The 16,782-nt window shown below is 60.3% G+C and overlaps 1 protein-coding gene across 1 annotated transcript in view; it reads right to left on the bottom strand.

Moving 5' to 3' along the window:
* Positions 1 to 1,186: 1,186 nt before the first annotated feature.
* Positions 1,187 to 16,782, bottom strand: part of Kmt2b (lysine (K)-specific methyltransferase 2B) — an 18,321-nt gene continuing 2,725 nt past the window's right edge. Inside the window, exons 4-38 of the mRNA XM_013026282.1 lie at positions 15,594 to 16,771; positions 15,313 to 15,426; positions 15,068 to 15,218; positions 14,571 to 14,850; positions 14,332 to 14,387; positions 13,806 to 14,081; positions 13,425 to 13,519; positions 13,042 to 13,140; positions 12,396 to 12,509; positions 12,098 to 12,244; positions 11,907 to 12,002; positions 11,454 to 11,571; positions 10,849 to 10,962; positions 10,535 to 10,719; positions 10,361 to 10,450; positions 10,185 to 10,289; positions 10,010 to 10,083; positions 9,421 to 9,536; positions 9,239 to 9,330; positions 8,990 to 9,127; positions 8,441 to 8,599; positions 8,222 to 8,342; positions 8,052 to 8,130; positions 7,787 to 7,947; positions 6,796 to 7,023; positions 5,404 to 6,709; positions 5,242 to 5,319; positions 5,056 to 5,165; positions 3,382 to 3,519; positions 3,226 to 3,300; positions 2,961 to 3,138; positions 2,218 to 2,325; positions 2,031 to 2,114; positions 1,807 to 1,936; positions 1,187 to 1,721 (exon numbers count right to left, since the gene is read on the bottom strand). Coding sequence (XP_012881736.1) covers positions 1,446 to 1,721; positions 1,807 to 1,936; positions 2,031 to 2,114; positions 2,218 to 2,325; positions 2,961 to 3,138; positions 3,226 to 3,300; positions 3,382 to 3,519; positions 5,056 to 5,165; positions 5,242 to 5,319; positions 5,404 to 6,709; positions 6,796 to 7,023; positions 7,787 to 7,947; positions 8,052 to 8,130; positions 8,222 to 8,342; positions 8,441 to 8,599; positions 8,990 to 9,127; positions 9,239 to 9,330; positions 9,421 to 9,536; positions 10,010 to 10,083; positions 10,185 to 10,289; positions 10,361 to 10,450; positions 10,535 to 10,719; positions 10,849 to 10,962; positions 11,454 to 11,571; positions 11,907 to 12,002; positions 12,098 to 12,244; positions 12,396 to 12,509; positions 13,042 to 13,140; positions 13,425 to 13,519; positions 13,806 to 14,081; positions 14,332 to 14,387; positions 14,571 to 14,850; positions 15,068 to 15,218; positions 15,313 to 15,426; positions 15,594 to 16,771 — 6,869 coding nt within the window. The 3' untranslated portion in view covers positions 1,187 to 1,445. The remainder of the gene's footprint in view (positions 1,722 to 1,806; positions 1,937 to 2,030; positions 2,115 to 2,217; positions 2,326 to 2,960; positions 3,139 to 3,225; positions 3,301 to 3,381; positions 3,520 to 5,055; positions 5,166 to 5,241; positions 5,320 to 5,403; positions 6,710 to 6,795; positions 7,024 to 7,786; positions 7,948 to 8,051; positions 8,131 to 8,221; positions 8,343 to 8,440; positions 8,600 to 8,989; positions 9,128 to 9,238; positions 9,331 to 9,420; positions 9,537 to 10,009; positions 10,084 to 10,184; positions 10,290 to 10,360; positions 10,451 to 10,534; positions 10,720 to 10,848; positions 10,963 to 11,453; positions 11,572 to 11,906; positions 12,003 to 12,097; positions 12,245 to 12,395; positions 12,510 to 13,041; positions 13,141 to 13,424; positions 13,520 to 13,805; positions 14,082 to 14,331; positions 14,388 to 14,570; positions 14,851 to 15,067; positions 15,219 to 15,312; positions 15,427 to 15,593; positions 16,772 to 16,782) is intronic.

The following is a 16,782-nucleotide window of genomic DNA, read 5'->3' as shown; positions in this document are numbered from 1 at the left end:
AGATGGCCCTGGCCCGGTGAACGGTGAACCCGTGCTGGAGTCCGTGTAGGATACGCTAGGGGCCGCGTGCTAAGGGGCAGCTCTTTAAGTAGTCAATAGGGGCGTGGGCGGTGCCTGGTGCGCAAGACCCGCACTGATTGGCTAAAGGGAAGGGGCCTCGTGGGAAAGGGGAGGTTGGGCTGTACGCTGATAGGATGGGCGCATATAGGGGGCGTGGCCGGCTGGATGGGGCGGGGCTCGGCAGCCCCATTGGCGCCAGCATCTCCCACTAGACAGAGCTGTGTAGCTCTAGTGGCAGCTCACCACAGGCCCGACTCCTGCCAGGAGTGCACAGAGCAGCAGAGTTGCTGGTCGGCTCGGGGTGCAGGAGAAAGCCTGTGCATGGTAGTCAGGGTGTATGGGGTAAGGGCAGGACTGTGTCTTCCCGTGACCATAGAGAATTCCAGCCTCAGAGTAACTCAAAGCAACCTCTGCCAGGCTTTCTTCTGCCCCTGGTGATGGGTACTCCCCCTCGTGATCGTGGCGGCCGTCCTCCTGCTCCCTGGCAGAGGCTCGAGGCCCACAGGCAAAGGGGTTCAGGGGCTTCCATCCCCAGATCTGCCCTAGCTGGAGGAATCGTCCATACCTACACCACTGTACTCAACCAGAGTGGAACACTGGATCCACTCCTAACCAGGTGTTAATGGGAAAGACTGGTTATGTCTGGATGGCCTTCCTCCCTTCACCCGTCCCTTCACCTTCCCCAGCTGGCAGGTGTCTGGCCCTGAGCCTGGGGCAGCATTCAACACCTGCTGCCTGCTCCCATCTCTGCCTGCTCACTGCCATCCTGAGGGCCTTGACAGAAATGGTGGTAGCAAGAGAGCCATGGCCTTTCGGGGCCGGCTGGGCACACAGCTAGCCCAACTGGGGCCAGCAAAGGTACTATGCAATCACACTAGAGGAAGCACAATCCTAACAGGGTGGAGGAGACACAGCCTCCTTTCCCAGAAGTGCAGATGATCTGTGAGTGCCCCAGGGCTGAGGGTCCCCGCCCGCCCCCAGGCACTCAGTGCTCCACATAAGCAGAGGCTTGGGCTGGAATTCTGCCCGCTGGCCTCACCTTTAGGGCTGATGGACTTCCTTGGTCAAGGATAGGTGCAGGGTGGAAAGTGGGAGTTCACACACAAGGGAAGAAGACTATCACCTCTCCAAACATTGACAGACTTTATTGTGAGGGGTTCCCACCTGGAAGCCCCCCCCTCTTAAATAAAAAAGTGCATAGAAAAGAAGGGATTTAGAAACCTTTGTACAGTATCTACATCCTGGGTCCCCAGGGCGGGAAGGGGGTGATGGCTGGGTAGCCTGGTGGGGTGGATGCAGGGCCCGGCCGGGGTGCCCCACTCCGCCCTGAGCAGGAGGGAGGAGGGAGGCACTCTGGGAGGACTGGAGCCATGGCGAGCTTCTTGTCAGTTGAGGAAGCGGCGGCAGCGCTTGGCACCGCAGTTGCAGGGCAGCTTGTTGCTGGCATCTTCGATGGGGAACTTGTAGTCGTACGTGAGCTCCTCCCCACGCAGGATGCGGCGCAGGGCAAAGATGACAATGTGCTTCTGACCCTCCACGTGGATGACACGCGAGAAGCAGTTGGGCTCACACGAGTGGTTGATGAAGCGGGCAGCGTTGCCATGCATTGTGGCATCCACCACGTCGAAGTCATCCATGCGGAACATGTAGCACCCGATGCCCTAGGGGATGGGCACGGAGGTGAGGCGCTGCCACGCAGACCCACCTGCCACATACCCCATGCCCCCACTGGCTCAGGGTGCCCACCTTGCCATCGTAGAACTTCTCCCGCTTGTCCGTCAGCACGGAACGGATGACGATGCCCGAGTACTCAATGACCATCTCGCCAGCGTCGATGTTGCGCTTGCAGAACAGGCCTCGCCCATGGATGGCCGACCTGCAGGATGGGGGGGGAAGCGGCGCTCAGGAGGCAGGGCGGCCACTGGGCAGCCTTCCACAGGGCATCTGTCCACTCACCCAAGCCTACTCACCGGTAGACCCCCACAGCCTCTTTGGACGTCTTCTTGAGGTGGCGAAAACGCATGGCCATGGGCAACTCCAGGCTGGTGGCACGTCTGGTGGCGGACGGCAGTGTCATAGGCTTGTCTCCAGGGATGGTGCCCTTGCACCCCTGCCCACCTGCCTGAGAACCCTCTCACCCCAGCTTGCCCTCCACACCTGGTGGACCTGAGCTGCACTTCATCCTCTTCCTCATCGCAGGTGGCCCCCTCGGGGAGCACCCGGTGCTGAGAGGCCAGGAAGTTGAACATGTCAAAGGTACACTTCCTGCAGAAGGGAAGGAAGGAGCGAGGGTCACAGCTTGTCCTTCAGGGAGATGATGCCTGCCCACTCTGACCCAGGCTCCACTTGCTGCTAACACCTGGCTGAGGGGGACTGGGTGGGGTGCTTGCTTGCCGTGTGCCTCTAGAAACAACTGGTCTATTTTCTTTTTTCTTTTTCTTTTGGGTCGGTCGTGAGGCTTAAACTGTGGTCCTAGGAGCTTGCCCTCACCTCTTCAGCTCAAGGCGAGCACTCTACCACTTGAGCTACAGCACCACTTCCAGTTTTCTGGTGGTTTATTGGAGACAAAGAGTCTCATGGCCTTTCCTGCCCGGGCTGGCTTTGAAATTTCCATCCTCAGATCACAGCCTCCTGAGTAGCTGAGTTTACAGTGAGCCACTAGCGCCCAGCTTCCCTGAGCTTTTTTGCTCAAGGATAGCACTCTACCACTTGAACCACAGCTCTACTTCCTGCCTTTTGTGGTTAATTCAAGGTAAGAATCTCAAGACTTTTCCTCCCTGGGTTGGCTTCAAGCCAAGATCCTCAGATCTCAGCCTGTTGATACCTAGGACAAGAGGCCTGAGCTATTGTCACCTGGCTTCTGTCTAGATGAATTCCCATGGGGTTCCCCAACCTCTCACCGGAGATAGACCTCAGCGCGGGCAGCCCCGTGGGGGTTTAGGGGTGGCTCCTCCTGACCCTCTCCCTGCTGGTGGTAGCGGAACTTGTAGTGCTGGCAGCGCTGAGCCCCTGGCAGCTGCTCGGCCAGGAAGATGACAGCATCATGGTGGATGCCCAGGAGCCTGGCCCCACTCATTCCTGAGAGGAGTGGAGGACAAAGGGAGGGTGGAGGCCCCGCCTTGCCCTTGGGGATCACCCAGGCACCCCAGGGGGAAGCCCACTTACCACTGAAGGAAAGATGTCGGAGGCGTGCATGCCCTCGGGCCTCCTGCACTTTCTCAATAAGAGCTCTCCAGGCCCCTGGGGTGAGGGTGTGACCAGAGCAGGGTCAGCCCAAGGTCAATGGGACACTTTCCCTCTCAGCCACCCCCCCCCACTCACCCTCCAAACTCTCGGCCTCCACGCTGAAGCCGTCCTCACTGCTGATCTCGAAGCGCAGGTGCGGGCCGGCACGCTTGGGAGCCAGGTTCTCCTTGTCCTCCGGGGACAGAGGCTCTTCCTCTGAGCTGGAGGCCTCACCTAGTCACAATCATCAGGGAAGAATAGGCACATCACCTTCTAGAGCCACAAAGTAGTTTCAGAAGCACAGTGCCACAGTACTGCAGGTCACACCAACTGACTCCCTCAAAACCAGTCTATCCTAACCCTATCTGCCTGCTACTGGTCTTCCTCATGGATTTCAGCTCTTGTCGATGTGTTTTTGCGGACGCACTGATATTCTTTTCCTTTAGTGCTAGGGATTAAACCTAGGGTCCTTTGTGTGCCAGGCAAGCCCTCTACTGTCGAAGCACCCCTCAGGGCTATACAGGGTACATTCCTATGTTACAAATCTATTACAAATATATAGATGCACCCGAATGGATCCAAGAACACAATAGATACTATTTAGGTTACTTAAAGGAATTTCTTTGGAGTTCACAGAGACAGGATCTTATGTTGCCCAGGCTGACCTCAATCTGCCTGCCTCAGTCTCCAGAGGAGTTACAGGCATGTGCCATGCCCAGCTTAGGGAGTACAGTTTAGATGGAGCAGCCAGCATTGGCTGCTGGAGTGTGGGTGTGGCAGGAGTGGTCAAGGACAACCTTGAACGGACAAGGGGAACAACTACCATTGACTGGGAAGGCCAGGGCAAAGGATAACAAGTTTGGGGTGAAGGTCAAGGCCTCAGGTGGGGACATGCTGAGTGCAACCTTGCTGGTGGAGGCAGCAGAACCAGGAGCCCCAAGTCCAGGGACTGGTTAGGGCTGGAGTCAGGATTTAGAGGCCTGAAGCCAGGAGCGAGAGGGAGAAGACATGGAATGAAGGCCAAGGCCCTGGCACCCGGTGGATAGCGAGGGCCCGGCCAGAAGAGAAAGGACGGTGTAGGGTCATGGAGGAGAACAGGCTGTGTAGATGCGGGTGCTGACTGTGGGACCCCACTGAGCACAGACTTCTTTGGACAGCCCCCACTGTGGGCTGCACTAGGGACATCCAATCCAGCTCCATGTGGTCACCACCACCCCTCCAGGCTGTCCCTGCCCTGCACGGTGCAGTCTGCTTCTTCAGTCACAGCTTAGCATTATGTGCTGGGAAATGTCCCAACACTGGGGTGGGATTGTACCCCAGCCTGCTGAGCCAGCCAACTTTGCCCCTCTTCTCCAATGCCCAGGGCTCCTCAGCAACCAGAGCCCACATTATGATGCCAACTACACTCTCAGCATCTTCCTCACACACACCCCTACCTGGAACCTGTGGGGTTTGAGGGCAGCTGACCACCTCTGCCCTGACCCTCTGGGGTGCTCTGTTCATCTGCCCCACCCCCAGATAGAGGAATCTCTCTGGGTTCCCTGGTAGCGCTGCTACCTCCAACCCTGCGGGCCAGGTCTGAAGCGCTCCCAGGCCCTCAGGTGGGCCGCACGGGCTGAGGCACAGGAGCCGGCTGTCATCTCCATGTCTGTCTGCCTGTGTCACGGGCTAGCTCAGTGACTAGCGTCCAGTCTCCGATGGGCCTTGCTTCTGCGTGGTTTTGGGGTGTGACCAAGTGCGGAAGGTGGTGAGGCAGGAAGGTGGGCTTACCTGAGTAGTGGTGCCATTGGGACTCGAGCAGCAGGTCTGAGGGGGCCTCCGGGGCCTGCGGGGGGCCCCCATCTGGCAGTGGCAGCAAAGGGGAGCGTTCCTGGAGGGACCTGCAAGGAGAGACATGAGGTGGCAGAAGAACAGGGGTCCCCCGGGACACACAAGGAGCGGGGCCCAGCCACTCACCCTGGGCTCTCCTCTCCAGAATGGTCCAGGTCGAGGACCCCACGCACTGTGGGCGTCTTCATCCTCACTCGACTGAACCTAGCGGAGGAGCCACGGGACTGAGCTGAGCTGCAGTGCGCCCCCCCCTTCCCTTGCCGCTCCCACCTCAGCCGACTTGCTTACCCACTGCTCCCAAGCCCTGGAACTTGAGGGGCATCGTCCAAGGGTTCCCCCTCTTCGTCCAGCCGGGGGGTCTTGTTGGGGGGAGGTGCGGGTGGGGAGCGGCCCGAGAAGGTGGACACCCTCTTAACGCGGATGGCCTGGCGCGGTGGGCTGGGGGGCCCACTGCTGAACACCAGTGTGAGTGGGGTTGGGGGTGGGGGTGGGGGCGGTGCGGGGCGCACCACCCCCACACCCACCACCGGCAGCACGCTGAGCAGGGGCCCTGTGGGCAGAGTCCAGGAGGCGGGGGCGGTGGGAGGGATGATTGGGGGCAGAGGGGGCTGCTTTACTGGGGGAGGCATGGGCTCGCCCTCCCCAGCCATCTTCACAAACACTTGCCCTAGCTTGTTGACAAGAATGATTTTGGAGGTGGCAGGTTTGGGGGGCTCAGGAGCAGGGCCCAGGCTCAACACCCGGACCCCAGGGGCCCCTGGTAGCCAGGCAAACGTCCGGGCGGGGTCGGCCGGGCTGGGGGGCAGGCCTTGGGAGGGCTGGCTGCCATTGGCCAGAGGAGGTGGCGGGGGAAGTGACTCTTCTCTGGGACCAGCAGCCCCCTCTCCAGGCCCCCCCAGGTTCTTCAATACAAAATCCACGATTTCTGAAGGAAGGTCCTCAGGCGGCCGGGCTCTGTCCCCTGCGACCCCCAGGGTGCCAGCTCGGCCCACACCGGGCCCTGGAGGCGGTGTGCCCTGGCCCCGGGGCTGCTGGACTGCCTCGGCCTCACTGTCCGTGCCGTCATCCACTCCATCCAGCTGCTCAATTCGGGGAGTTCCAGGGATCGGGCCAGGGGCGAGGGCGGGGCTGGACACCACCGTCACAGGGAAGTGGATGTAGCGAGGGGTGGGGCTGGCCTCTTCTTCTGAGCTGTCCCCGGGGCCCCCATGGCTGCTGCCCACAGCCCCCGCGGCCACAATCTCCTCCTGGAAGGGCTCGGTCCCCAGCAGGCTGGCTGCAAAGTCCAGGTCGGCAGCACTCAGTCCTGACACCACTTCCATGTCCTCAAAGTCCGGGCCCAGGTCTTCGGTGGGAGGCAGAGGAGATGGGGCCAGGCCAGGGGGAGCCAGCTCCCCTGAGGTAGGTGAGAGGGCCGAAACGACTGAGGTAGGAGTGGGCACCCTGAGCGGAGGGGAGGCTCGCAGAGGAGGGGAGGCTCGCCAGGACAGAGGGGGCCTGGGGGCCAGCGGGCTGGGCCGCCGAGCGCGTCTGGGAGGAGCGGGGAAGTCGAGGTCTCCCACTGTGGGGATGTGGTGGGTCAGAGAAGGGCTTCCTGTGGGAAAAGGACAGTGTCAGGCAGCCGCTCCCCTACCTCCCTCCCGGCCCCCTCCTGGGGGGGGGATGCACCCCTAGGCTCACCAGGGGACGGCAACGGGCCAAAGGAGACACCTCCCAGGGGCCTCCGCGAGGGGGAATAGTTGGGCACTTTGATTCGAGCCCCTGAGAAGGAGCGGGGGGCTGGAGGAGGAGCGCTGCTGGCATCCAGCCGCAGGGGGGGATCCAGATTCAGGATGGGTGATGGGTGCTGGGCAGCTCCAGGGGTGAGGGTGTCTGCATCTGGCGGGGATTCCTCATGATCTGCAGGCTCTGGAGAAGCAGGAGAATTACACTGGGGGTGAAGAGCACCCCATCAAGGCCTCCCATTTGAAGTTGATGGCGTCTGGCCCAGGCCCCAAACTCTGAAATTCCCCCCAAATCCTCCGTCAGGGCCCCCATACCACTTCCACCCTCTCCCACGTCCCTGCACTCCCTGCCTGGCCATGGCACTCGGGCTGGACCGATAGTCAGGCCTGCTCTGCAGCTTGGCCAGTCCTACGGCTTTCCTCACCTGCTCTCACATGCCACATCAAAGGAACCCACCAGTCCTGGGTGCTGGGCGCACTTCACTGCCCCGCCCTGCCCAGGCTTTACAAGCTCTCCTGAGCCTCTAAGCCCACTCTCGCCTAGCCGGGCCAGAAGCAGCCATCTAAGCCCCATGGCTGTCCTATGTGGCCTGTGATGACCTGTCCTTTCCAAGCCTGCAACAAGCCCACCCTGGGCACTGTGCCATGCCGCTCTCAGCGCTGCACTCACTACCTGCCTGGCTGGAACACAGCTGCCCCCCAAGTACAGGGCAGCGGTGCACGCGCCAACCTCCAAGCCCCAAGTCAGGGAGCCATGAGCGCTGCTCCTGTCCTCACTGCCCTCAGGCTGGCTGCCTGGTACTCTCCTTTCACTTCCCATAAAATGCCCTGGCACACCCTGGCATGGTCTGTAAATTCTGTTACTGCCCTTCCAGCAAAGCCAGCTCTGCAGTTTCTGGGAGGAGGATGTGGGCAGGGAGGCTCACAGGGCAAGCCCAGGGCCATACCTGGGGACGGGGTGGGGCTGTGCACAATGGTCTGGTTCTCCTCGGCAGCCTCTAGGTGGACAGGCTCCTCCCTAGGCCCCCACGGGCGATACTCCAGAATCCGGCACCGGTACCAGCAGCGCCTCCGAGCATCCACTGTGCTCCAGTAGAGGCGGGAGCACCTGATGGGCGTGCATAGAACCATTTGGGTTAGGAGCAGTGGGTAACTAAGAACCAAGATGGGGTCCCAATGACTCCTCCCCTTCCCCGCAGTGCCCCTCCTCACTGGTAGCCGATGGGGAAGAGACGGCCCTCACAATCAGAGAGGTCAGACAGAGTGCCAAGGGAGTCAATCCGGATGGAGCCTGAGGGACCAAGGAGAGGAGAGGAGAGGAGAGGTGAGGAGAGGGGAGGCAGGCTGGCGGGGTCAGGAGTGGTGGAGGACAAGTGGCTTACCAATGAGCACATTGATGGCATCAGGTTCAAGCCCTGTCAAGAACTTTCGCTTGAAGTTGATGCCCTCGAAGTCCACATAGACGCGGCGGAGAACATCGAACCCATCAGGGGTCACGATCTCCTGGGAGGCAAATGGAGGAGGCAAGGCTGTGGGTGAGGATGGAATGACTGTGGACACTGCCTGAGCACAGGGCAACGGTCTCCCTGGGCCTGGCGCACCTTGCCATCCAGGAGGTCGGTGTGCTTCTGGCAGAAGACCTTCTTGTCATCCTGGAAGATGCAGTAGCTGGCCCGGGCACACATGAAGTGGAAGTTGCTGAGGCAGGAGGACAGGCAGCAGCCCACCGTGGCCCCAGGCTTCAGGCAGAGCTCGCAGCGCTGCGGGAGGAAGGGCTGCTGACGGAGAAGCCTGGGCCTTGGCCTGGCCCTGGGCAGCACTGCTTCCCCCAGCTTCGAGGGCTGTGTGCACATGTTGAGTGGGGAGAGCGTCCTGAGTGGCACTTGCTCCTTCTACATCACTCTGCCCTACTCTGTCCTCACAGATGTCCTGTGCCCAGGACACCTGTCCAGGCCCCACACAGTAAGAATTTGAACTGGACCACTCCCAACAGGAGGGCTACAGTGGAGGAGAGTACCAGCACAGGCTCAAGCAGAGAGTCTACCTAAAGTGCCTAGGCTGTGGGCCCAAACTATGGTCAAAGAGCACAAAAGGGAAATGCTTCTGTTACTAACCCCCCAGGGGAAGGACACGTCCAGCCTCACACTCACCATCTGCCGCCCCCGAGCCACAGCGGCATGCACATTCTTGAGGGACCCGTCGTTCTCCTCAAATACTTCAGCTGACCAAATGGCACAGTTGACGTGTGTCCACTCATTCTGCCCAATGTAGAGGAGCCGTCCCGCCTCCTGGGGGCAGCAGAGGAGTGGCGGGATGGAGGTGGGGAGACTAGGCCTCGCCCCTCTCCCCCTAGCCTCGTCCCCCTCCTTCCCCCAGGGGCTCCGCGGGGGAACACTCACTTTAGAGTCAGCATCCCCATACTTGAGGCAGAGCGCACACTGCCGAGGGTCCTCCAAGTGTGAGAATGCAGCTGCATCCTTGCCCTGCACAGCTGGAAAGGAGCGAGGAAGGGAAGAGTCACCACTGGGCACCTGGCCTACCATCTCAGAGGAGCTGGCTTCCAACACCCACTTCCTAGTACCTGCTGAGGGATCCCCTGGAGGCTGCCCTGATTCTGGGGTCTCCAGTTCCTGCTGTCTCCACTGAGCATAGACGTGATCCAGGGATGGGGGTAATACCGCGTTGGGGAGGACTCCACTGTGGACAGGCAAAGTTAGCACCTGCCATGGTCCACCAAAGCAGCTGGGAGGGGGCCTGCCCACCCAGCACCTGCCTCCACCCGTCCACGTGGAATCTTCCTCTCAAACAAACCCGACCCTCTCGTGCCCCCTTCCACAAAGAATGTGCTCCACTCCCTGTCTGGAACTCCCCTCCAGCTCGTGACTTGCGTGGCAACACCTCCTAGGTTTCGCCACCTCTGCCCTGACCACCTGGGTCACCACCCAAACGTGGGCTCTTTAAGTTGAGCACAATCTTCACTGGCTCACTGTCGCTACTCTGTCCACAACAACCTGGCACTAGGTAAAGCAAGTGAGCTCTGGTTCCACAGCTTCAGCCTCTGCTGCCCCAGCCACATTCACCCGCACCCTCCTTCCTGGCCTCCCAGCCCCGCCTCATCCCGGGCTAGCCCTCACTCCTCAACGTCCCAGCTGCTCCCCAGCCCTGCTCACTTTGGCAGCCGGGTACTCCGTCGCCAGTACTTGGGATCATGGGCGTCGAACCAGCCGAACGCAGACTCTAGCAGCTGGGGAGGGGTTAAGAAGATGAGAAGAACTGGCTTCCCTGGCGTGTAAACTGTGTGAGTGAGCCTCTCCACCCACCAGGACTACTCAGCGCTGAGCTCACCTTTAGCAGAAGCCCCTTCACCTGAGCCCCTGCCCGACGCTCAGGGGCCTCGCCTTCTTCTGCGCGCCTCGTCAGGACACTCACCATGTCCTCCATGAAGCTGTGCTGTAAGAGGCTTTGTCAGGACCACACCCTGCCCACTCCTCACGCCACTCCCCCACCTCACGTCCACTCACCACAGACGTGTAGTGGCCTTCCTCAAAGCGCTGACCTACAGCTTGCAAACCACAGGCTCCTGGGTGCAGGCGCTTCCCATCCTGCCCACACTACAAATGAAGACAGTCAGCATGGCCTGCGCCAGGCGCAGAGCAAGCCCAGCGCCACCCCACCTGCCCCAGAGCCCCCCCGACCTGGGTACACAGCAGCAGTGGGACGGCCACCTTGGAGCTGAGCAGGCCCTGGAGCACCTGGCGCAGGCCCCCCTGGAGGGCCCCACTCAGGGCCTCCCGCCATCGGGGCTGTGTGGCACCTGCACACGGCCCACATGTGTAGAGCACGGAGTCTGGCAGCCCAGAGAGAATCTCATAGTCTTCGTCTGCAACAGTTGGGTAAGAAGGCAGTCAGGGGGCATAAGGACGCCCCGAACAGGCAGACCACCTGGGATGGTCACCTGTGCACGCTCCAGGGTCAAGGCAGCCCCCATCAGGCAGAGACCAACTTGTACCTGAGAGCCCTTCACACTTGGCGTGCACCCAGTGGTCACATTGCGCGCACTGCATCATCTTGCTTTCGTAGTCATTGTCTTCGTAACAGCGGGTGCAAATTGGGCAGAAGTTTCCTAGAGGAAGAGACCAAGTGGGAAGAGTCAGGTGGGGCCCCACCCTGGGCCTCATTCAAAGATCAAGCACACCTTGAAGGGCGCCTCCATCACAACCCTGTCTTACATCCTCCCAGTTCCAAAAAGCCAAGTGAGGACTAAACCAGTGCCCCTACCATGCACAGGGCCTTGCCAAGTGCACTGCTCCAACACACAAGGAACACCCCGGGAAGACTTGAGGTTCTGGGAGTGGCTTCAGAAACCAACCAGGTGGCTTCCAAGCCTGACCCCCAGATGCCCTTCTGAGGCTCTCTGTCCCGTTTACAATACACTAGACAGGGTTGGCGGCATGCCTCAAGAGCCACCCATCAAGAGCAAGGCTGACTTCAAACCCCAGCTCCGCACATGCGTACACACACATGCGTACACACACATGCACACACATAGGCCCCCAATGGGACCCTACAATCAGGAGCCTGGCCTGCTCCCCTGCGCCCCCAGTGCTGTCCCACCTTTCTCATAGAGCTGGGTGCACCTAGGGCAGAGGCTATAATCCCCAGACCACTCCACGTCCCAGTTCTTGCCCGGAGTCGCCCCACAGCTCTTACAGCGCACGCATGCTGAACAGATCTAGGGGAACATGGCAATGTCAACAGATGGGCCGGAAAGGGCTCAGAGAAACAAATGATGGGGAGGGGACTGGGTGAGACACGCACAAGAGAGCAAGAGGGGGACAAGAGGGCAAAGGGGTCCTCAGCTCAGAGCCCAGGACTGGAATTTCAAGCTGGACTCTGTCTACATCTTGCCTAGTGAAGTTTGGGGGAGCTGTTCTTGTCACATTCTCAAAGCACTCCCAGCCCTCCCCTGCTGAGAGCTCTGGTTTTAAGCAGGCCCTGGGATGGGGAGGAGAGGAAGAAGAGAGGCTAATAACCCCAACACCAACCAGGCGAGGGCTCCAGTCTCACCCAGTGGCGACGTCTTCGAGTGGCCCGGGTGGGGTAGCTGGGTCCTAGGCAGGCTGGGTGGTAGGCATGGCGGCAGCGCTCACACTCTAGGAGGTGCTGAGGGACAGGGTGGTGAGACAGCGATGCAACCTTACTGCCCATGGATAGCCCTATGCCAGGCCTCCCCGCCCAGGCTGGCCCAGTGCCTGAACCTTGGATCCTCGACCTTTTCGTCCACAGACATGGCAGAATTTGCAGCGGCGGCAGCACCAAGAGTCGTGATGCTGGGGAAGGGGCCTCTCCGCCTCCTCCAGGCAGAATGGGTGGAAAGGGTCACAGCAGACTTGGCAGAACACCAACTAGGAGTGGAGTGGGGTGGGGGAAGCACATGATGGCACAGTGTGAGGCTGGGAAGCCAGGGGATTACACCCAGATGAGAGAGCCCAGCCTGCCAGTCAGGGGCTCACAGAGACTGACTTGGAGTCTGTGAAAAAAGGGCTATGTACCAACCTCATGGAGGCCTTTGCTGGCACACAGCAAGCACACCATTGGCGGCCCCCCAGGCACGGACGTCAGCACACTCAGGCCACCCATCAGCCACACATTCTCTAGGTCGCAATCCTCCTGAGCAGAGAAAACAGGTTCAGAAACAACCAAAGCACAAGTTATCACTATGCGTTTAAAAGAAAAATACACGTTGTTACCATTCAACAAGGCTGTTTATGAATATAATTCATCCCGTTCAATGTCAATGCTTCCAGCCTTCTCCATCCCTCCCAACCCAACCCCTTCTATCTAGTGTAATTTTGTAGGATATGCACTGAGGTTTTTGGCGTTTTTTTTTGCCAGTCCTGGGGCTTGAAATCATGTCCTGGGCACTGTCCCTGAACTTCTTTTGCTCAAGGCTAGCACTCTACCTTGAACCACAGCGCCAGTTCCAGCTATTTCTGTGTATGTGGTATTAAGGAATCGAACCCAGGTTTTCATGCATGCTAGGCCACTAAGCCACCTTTCCAGCCCCATACATTGAGTTTTTACTACAATCTGAACCACTTCCTCGTTTCATGTGCCAAGTTATCTGCAAAACCCTGGTTACAAAGCACCTGAACACAATCCTCCCAACTGGCCCTGCACACCACTGCCCCCCACAACACACCTTAAAGTCCACACGGACCCGGTGCACGCCATCGGGAGACTTCTGTTTCCCAGTCCAGCCATTGGGAAAAGAAGCATAGGGGCCAGAGACCAAAGCATCCTAGAGATGGAGGAGGGCGGCTCAGAGGCTGCCAGCGCCATCCCCTCTGCAAAGCCATCCTGCCGCCTACCCCCAGCCTGCTGGGCCCTGCCTCTTGCCCAGACCCCACGCTGCTTTTGGGTGGGTGAGGAGGGTGGGCGGGCCTCACCCCCGGGCCTGTGCTCAGGTGTGGACACACCACGGCACGCGGGTGTGCCCGTCACCCTGACTTGCCAGGTAGCTCCTGGAGAGCAGGAGCCACGCCTCACACAGGGCTGGGGGTTCTCGGAGTGGGCCGTGCTGACCTTGTCCAGACGCCTTCGGGCCTTGAGCTGCAACACAGGCTGCAGGGTGGGTTTGCGGGGCCTGCTCTGCTCCTCAGGTTCTGGCACAGGCAGCTCTAGGCAAACACAGGAAGAGTTTGGTGCCTTACCCCTCCTTCTACAACCCCAGACTTCCTTAACAAACCACAAGGATGGCCTTTAAGCCCTGCTTAACCAGCCCAGGGAGCAGCAGGCACATCAGTTCCCTTTCTCTGCCCTCAGCCACTCTCTTAAGAGACTAATGAGCCCCAAGACTGGGAGAGTGCGTCTCAGTGGTATAGCATTCATCTAGAATGTACCAGGCCCTGGGTTCCATCCCCAGCACAGCAGAGCAAACTAGAGGCGCTGAGCGGTGGTTCGCACCATGTTCTCTGGGAGTCCGGCGCCGTGGAGCAGGAGCCCCGGGCTCCGAGTCGTCTGAGTCCTCGAAGACATCATAGGACGGCCGCTGTTTGACGCAGCGCCGGGCTGACTTGCGCTGCAGTAGGAGGGAGTCCTGCTCCTCGGGCCCAGGGGTGGGCCCCACCTCCTCCCGGGGCCCCCCAGCTCCCGCCCCCCGGCGTGGGCCTGGAGGACCAGGGGAGGCCTCAGGAGATTCATCGGAATCCCAGGGCAACAGCGTCTTCACTATCGTCCGGCCTGTGGGAACAGGGGACTTGGTAGGATTTGAACTCAGCCACGGACACGGGATGCTTGGGACGGAAGAAAGGCAGAAAGAAGTGGAGCAGAAGAGGAGGGTGGAAGCCATAGGAAAGCGCTTTTGGGAGACAAGGACAGAAGTGTGCAGCTACAGAGATGGAGGGCAGGGAGCAAAGGCAGTGGGCGGGGCCTCTGCTGCACCACACCTCTCCTGAGGCCTTACAAACAAATGCTTCTTAAACCTGGGTACCTTTTTTGGCCAGCCGCTCCATCTTGCGAGCCTCTATCTTATCACACTTCCGGTATCTGAGGAGGGGAACAGCATGTCACCAGGGAAGGGGACTGTGGTCTGGGGAAGAGAGGAAGCTCTCCATGGATACCAGTCCCACTGCTCTTAGGGGGGAAAGAGAGGCTGGAAGAGAGGCTAGGGCTAGAGGCTGACAAGCCAGGAGGGAAGGGGAAGAAAGAGGCCGTACCGCAGCTACTCACACACAGCACTGCTTCTTCGTGTTGGGGCCCCCAAACTTAGGTTTGTCTAAGCAGTTGACACAGGACCCACAATCCTGCACACGCAGACAGCCCCGACAGTGCCCACAGCGGGCCATCCGCATCTTCTTGCCATGATGGGAGGGCAGGGGGCGCCGGGGTGTGTGGGCCAGGGTGCCTCCAGACCCCGCAGGCTCCAAGTCTCCCCCAGGGCCTGCTGCTTCCACCTTTCCTGGCTGGGACCCGGATGGTACGCTCTCAGTCTCCGACGCTGACGACGTATCTGTTGCAGCAGATGAGAAATGGAGCCATGAGGCCACCAGGGTCCCACCTCTTACCTGCTTCCCCTCAACCCACACTTCCCACACTCATGAGTTCTGGCCATGTCAAACCTACAGCTAGTGCTCCAGCCCACCCACCACCCAAACTCCGGCTATCTCCTTGCTCTTGGTCCTCTTCCAAACCAGACAGCCATCAGTCCCCATGATATAGCCCCCTACCCTCGGTGGCAAGGTCCTGCCGGTCTCGGAGAGGGAGGGCACTGAGGCGGGGGACATCTTCAGGCACCATGGCCCGTGCCTGACCCAGGGCTACAGCAGCATGGCGGCAGACATGTTTGATGCGGGGCCCTTGCACAGGGGACTCAGGGCCCTGGAGAAGAGAAACCGGGAGTATGTACAGGGGACTGCTCCCCATGCTTCTGTGGCCAGCCTTCCTCAGAGGAACCCCCCCATTCACTGCATACCGATGCTCGCTCTCTCTTAGCTTCCAATGATTCATCTTCAGACTTGAGACCACTTCTGTCTGGGGCCTGCTTGATGGGCCCCACGGCCTCTTCCATTTGCCCTCCAGGGCTCAGCTGGTAGGGGAATAAACAGGGTCAGGGGCAACAGGAACAGCACAGGGCGGGGTAGGGCTGGAGCAGCAGCACAGGGTCCTGGGGATGAAGAAGGACTGCGCTGCGAGTGTCCCGGGAGGCAGCTGCAAGGACCAGGTCCAGGGGCCTGGCCACATCACCATGCTCACCGGCATTGAGGCCGCCACTTTCTGCTGCTGCTGCTGGTCAATCTTAAACAGCTGCACCTTGGCTCTCTTGAGAAGGCTGAACATTTTCTCCTCCACCCCAGACAGTGGTGGCGAACCCAGGCTTGTGGCCCGGGCCTTCTCCAGTACGGCTGTGTGCTGCGGTGATGGCGAGGCTGGCTGCAGCTGAAACTGTGGCTGGGCTTGGGGCTGCGGTGGAGGCAGTGGCTGGGACAGGAGCTGGGGCTGCAGGGCTTGGAGGGGCTGCTGCCCACTGCTTGGAGCAGGAACCCCGTGGGGAGGCACCTCGGCCTTAACAGGAGTGGTGACCACAGGGACAAATCGTGGAAGGCTGAGGTGGTTGGTGCGGCCCACTGCCCGTGGCTCAGGCTCAGCGGGAGAGTCGTCAGCGGGAGGAGGCTCTGGCTCAGGGGCTTCCGGAGCCCCAAGGGGAGTAGTAAGCACCGATTCATAGATCTTCAGGTGGGCTTCACTTGGGGTAAACTGAGGGGCACGAAGGAGTAGCGGCCTCCGGGAGGGAGCAACAGGGGCAGGGGGTGGTGATGGGGCTGGGGGAGGGGCGGGTGGGGGAGGCGGCGTCTCCTGGGTGAGTGAGGTCCAGCGGAATGTGGGCTCCCTCAGGATGGACCGTCTCTTCTCAGGGAGTGGAACTGGGGTGGATGGGGGAGTCGGGGCACGCGGTGGAGATGGGACTGGCGGTGGTGGTTCTTGGGGAGCAGCTGGGGAGGTGGCAATGGGAGGTCGCAGAACAGGGGAGACCTCCACCTTTGGGGGCTTGGGTGGGTCTTCATCCATAAATCGCCGGGGGGTCTTGATGACACGGGAGGAGCGGGCACTCACCACGGGCATAATAAACTGCCGTATATTCTTCAGGAAAGTGGTACTTTTGGGGGCCACGGTGGGACTGTCTTCTGGAGGGCCTCCTACGGTGCTGCTGGGGTTTGGAGTGGGAGGACAGGTGCTTTCTGGCCCGGCCCGAGCAGCTTCCCGTTCTGCCCTCTGGCTGGCAGTCAGAGGAGGCCGGCCCCTCTTTCTAGAGCAGGTAGCTGGGACCACAGGAGGAGGGGACTCTTCCTGCTCCTCAGGGGCTGGAGGCAGTGGAGAGGAGGGTGGGGGAGGGGGAGAGGCTGAGGAGGGGGGAGGGCAAAGTGGAGGTGGAGTTGAAGAGGGG

The sequence above is a fragment of the Dipodomys ordii genome, unplaced genomic scaffold (genome assembly GCF_000151885.1).
Source record: "Dipodomys ordii isolate 6190 unplaced genomic scaffold, Dord_2.0 Scaffold92, whole genome shotgun sequence".
Taxonomy (NCBI): Eukaryota; Metazoa; Chordata; class Mammalia; order Rodentia; family Heteromyidae; genus Dipodomys; species Dipodomys ordii.
Note: the sequence above shows the minus strand (reverse complement) of the source record. Positions and strands in the feature narration are given on the sequence as shown.